This window comes from Artemia franciscana, chromosome 14 (genome assembly GCF_032884065.1).
Source record: "Artemia franciscana chromosome 14, ASM3288406v1, whole genome shotgun sequence".
Lineage (NCBI taxonomy): Eukaryota > Metazoa > Arthropoda > Branchiopoda > Anostraca > Artemiidae > Artemia > Artemia franciscana.
Genome location: NC_088876.1, coordinates 23658368 through 23662965, shown reverse-complemented (window position 1 = coordinate 23662965; position 4598 = coordinate 23658368). Strand labels below are relative to the sequence as shown.

At 37.9% G+C, this 4598-nt stretch overlaps 1 protein-coding gene across 1 annotated transcript in view; it reads left to right on the top strand.

The window, feature by feature from the left end:
• The window catches only part of LOC136035478 (26S proteasome non-ATPase regulatory subunit 2-like), a 69847-nt gene that overhangs the window by 42984 nt on the left and 22265 nt on the right, over positions 1 to 4598 (top strand). The window contains exon 8 of the mRNA XM_065717291.1: positions 1156 to 1385. Coding sequence (XP_065573363.1) covers positions 1156 to 1385 — 230 coding nt within the window. The remainder of the gene's footprint in view (positions 1 to 1155; positions 1386 to 4598) is intronic.

Sequence of the window (4598 nt, the reverse complement as noted above, 5' to 3'; positions counted from 1 at the left end):
TGAATGAGCAAAATGGACTGAAACTTGGCACGTACTAACTGCTGTTGTCATCACTTTGTCGTAAATTGTACCGGTTTTCGAACCAAATTTTATCGGAAGGATTTTTCACAGCATAGTTATAGCATTCCAAGTCACTTTCCGTTTCACGGACAAAAATAGTAAAATAAACCGAAAGGCAAACAACTTTATTTTTCAATAATATCGTCATGCTCTCTCAGAAACCAATTTGGAGTGCTGTTTGTCATGTGATGATTTGTTTGAAATTCGTGGAAACTTCTTTTCGTGTCACTTCGACGAAATCCCTTATTTTGCTTAAATCCCTAAGAAGTAACTTGATGGGTTTCGAATTTCTTGGACAAATGATAATCAAACTGCAATACAGCACATATGTACCGAATATGTTGGATTATACCATTGACTGTGCAAATATACCAGAGAGTACCAGGATCTCTAAATTGTAAAAACGGCACAATTGTAACCCACTGGCAGGGCTTGTACTACGTTCTCTGGCAGGAGAAAATCAAGTGGTGATAAAGTGTGTGAGGGGCAGTGGGTATTAGTGATATTGAAATCGGCTCATGATTTAATTTTTGATGTTCATGGATAAAAGGTGAATCGGAACCAACCGTGGTCTAGTGGTGAGGGGGTTTTCCAAGCGGTCTTAAATAATGTATGACCTATGGAATAGATTTCCCGTGTCTTGTATAGTTTGACATTTATGTACATGGCGATATTCAAATGGTTACGGTTATACTTCGAAATATAATATTGCATTCATAGTTTTTAATGCCGGTCTGGTTACCGTCATGGATTATTGGATTATAATATTATAGTTGAGATATGTGATACCCACTAAAAAAATTCCAGATCGACGCTCGATCGAGTCCACTGGTACAAACAAAGACAAGCTGAAAGTCTGGTGAATAATGAAGCCAAGGCCCGTTGAATTTATATTTTTAGTTTAAGTTGTTTTTTTAGAGCTTTTTTGTGAGTTTTATCATTGATTTTTATTTATTTTTTTATATATTTCTGTGAGAACGGCCGTTGATTATATATATTTGTTTATTTTTCTCTCATCAAAAACTCATCATTTATTGCAATTGGTTTGTATATTAGATAGCATTGTTGTTTTTATTGTACTTGAATTATTTACAGATTGGACATCACTAGCCACCTTTGTACAGTGCTTTCTGATCCGAAATCATCAAATGAGGTTATTGGTGTGACAGCATTAAGTTTGGGTATGATAGCAGTAGGTACTTGCAACACTGACGTTACTCAAGCACTTCTCTTAACTCTTATGGAAATGAAAGAAACTCGTGAAGCCAGCCTTAAGGAACCTTTCGCCAAATTCCTTCCTTTGGGTCTCGGTCTGTGTTTTTTAGGTAAGGAGTCGTTTTTTTTTCTCGAATCAACATATTTTATGTACTAAGGATTGTTCGTATTAGTTATTTATCAATTTGCATAAGCAAATATGTCTAAAAAAAAACAAGAAATGTCGGGAATTCAAATTTTGATGAAAAAGACCTCTATATGTAGTTATTTATGTAAAAGAATTTTACTTATTGCCAACCAAATGTAGTTATGCTCCTGTGAAAAAGCTTTTGACGCGTGACCCCCTGCTATTAAGAGTACTCTCATGTTATCTATAGTTCACCTACTTTCTGGGTTTTTGAAAGTGAAAAATTGCGAGTTTTTTTTTTTCTATGTTATTACAGGAGCTATACCAAAGTAGTTATGCTCATGTAGTTTTGTATATAAAAAGATTAGCTTACAGTCAGAACATATGAAATATCTTAAGAAGGCGTTGCTCTCCTTTGAAGGTGTAGTATCTCTGGAGATAAACTTATGCTAATTTTGAATTTTTATGGAAGGAAGCCGTTGTCAATTTTACCTAATTATTTTTTACTTTTTATGGCACGTGGTATTAACCAAGTGACATATAGCAATCGCAAATTCTGTCGGTCTATCTGTCTGTCTGTCGGTCCCGGTTTTGCTACTTTTGGCACTTCCAGGTAAGCTAGGACGATGAAATTTGGCAAGCGTATCAGGGACTGGGCCAGATTAAATTAAAAAATGGTCGTTTTCCCCGATTTGACCATCTGGAGGGTAGTGGGGGCCGGTTAATTCGGAAAAAATAGAAAAAATGATGTATTTTTAACTTATGAGCGGGTGATGGGATCTTAATGAAATTTGACGTTTGGAATGATATTGGGTCTCAGAGCTCTTATTTTAAACCCCGACCGGATCTGATGACATTGGGGGGAGTTGGAGGGAGGGAAACCTAAAATCTTGGAAAACACTTAGAGTGGAGGGATCGGGATGAAACTTGATGGGAAAAATAAACACTAGTCCCAGATACATGATTGACATAATCGGAATGGATCCGCTCTCTTTGGGGTAGTGGGGGGGGGGGGGGTAATTCTGAAAAATTAGAAAAAATGAGGTATTTTTAACTTACGAACGGGTGATCGGATCTCAATTAAATTTGATGTTTAGAAGGATATCGTGTCTTAGAGATCTTATTTTAAATACTGACCGGATCTGGTGACATTGGGGGGGGGAGTTGGAAGGGGAAACGTAAAACTTGGAAAACACTTAGAGTGGAGGGATCGGGATGAAACTTGGTGGTAAAAATAAACACAAGTCCTAGATACATGATTGACATAAACGGAACGGATCCGCTCTCTTTGGGGTAGTTGGGGGGGGGGGGTATTTCTGAAAAATTAGAAAAAATGGGGTATTTTTAACTTACGAACGAGTGATCGGATCTCAATGAAATTTGATATTTAGAAAGATATCGTGGCTTAGAGCTCTTATTTTAAACCTGACCGGATCTGGTGACATTGGGGGGGGGAAGGAGTTGAGAGGGGGAAACCTAAAACTTGGAAAACACTTAGAGTGGAGGGATCGGGATGAAACTTGGTGGGAAAAATAATCACGAGTCCTAGATACATGATTGACATAACCGGAACAGATCCGCTCTCTTTGGGGTATTTGGGGGATGGGTTAATTCTGAAAAAATTAGAAAAAATTACGTATTTTTAACTTACGAGGGAGTTATCGGATCTTCATGAAACTTCATATTTAGAAGGACCTCGTAACTCAGATCTCTTATTTTAAATCCTGACCGGATCAAGCGTAATTGGGGGGGGGGGGGACCGGAAATCTTAGAAAATACTTAAAGCGGTGAGATCAGGTTGAAACTGGATGGGAAGAATAAAAACCTGTCTAAGATGCGTGAATGACATGACAGGACCGGATCTGCTCTCTTTGGTGGAATTGGGGGGGGGGTAATTTTGAAAATTGAGGTATTTGCAACTTACGAAAGAGTGACCAGATCTTAATGAAATTTGATATTTAGAAGGATCTTGTGCTTTAAAGTTCTAATTTTAAATTCCGACCAGATCCTGTGACATTGGGGGGAGTTGGAGGGGGAAACTGGAATTCTTGAAAAACGTAAAAATTGGGGTATTTTTAGTTTACGAATAGATGATCGGATCTTAATGAAATTTGATTTTTAGAAGGAATTCATGTTTCAGAGCTTTTATTTCAAATCCCGACCAGATCTTTTGACATTGGGGGGAGTTGGAGGGGGAAATCTTGGAAAAAACACTTGGAGTGGAGGAATCGGGATGAAGCTTGGTGGATAGAATAAACAAATGTCCTTGATACGCGAGTGACAGAATCGTACTGGATTCACTTTGGGGGAGTTGGGGGAAGGGATTCAGTGATTTGGCGATTTTGGTGCTTCTGGACGTGCTAGGACGATGAAAATTGGTAGGCGTGTCAGGGAACTGCACAATTTGACTTGATAAAGTCGTTTTCCCAGATTCGACCATCTGGGGGGCTAAAGGGAGAGGAAAAATTAGGTATTTATATAACTTACGAGTGGGTGATCGGATCTTAATGAATTTTGATATTTAGAAAGACATCGTGACTCAGAGCTCTTATTTTAAATCCTGACCGACATTAAGCCTCTTAGTTTCCTTTTTAAATCAATCTATTGATTCTTAGAATTTTGTTAGAGCTTTTACCGTATGATTTCTTGGCTCTTAGCTCTTCTCGCCTCGTCACAAGTGCCATATGAGCTCTTAGCTCTTGTTTAATTTCACGTTCCAGCATGGGTACCCAGACAAATTCCTAGGCAATTTCTCTGGAAAACATCTGGAATATTGGACGCATCACTGTTGCTTCCAATATTCTGATTTTGGTTTGCAGACTTATCTTTCTATTCTTCCAAACCTTTTTTAACTGTGAAAAAACACCCTGAGCCTTAGCTATTCTACTTTTAACATCTTCACAGATCCCATCATCTCTAATAATATTACTGCCAAGGTAAGTGAGGCTGCTCACCTGATCAATCTTTTCGTTACCCAACGTCACCTTTTCATCTTCTCTTATTCCTAGCCTTAGTGACTTAGTCTTCTAAACATTAATTTTTAAACCTATTCTAATACCCTGAACTCGCAAAACCTCTAAAAATTCATTCATTCTGCTCACATTTTCATCTAATATGTTTAAATTATCAGCATAATCTAAATCCAGATGAGTTTTTTCTCCCCATTTGATTCCGTGGTCTCCAATTGCCTTTCCTG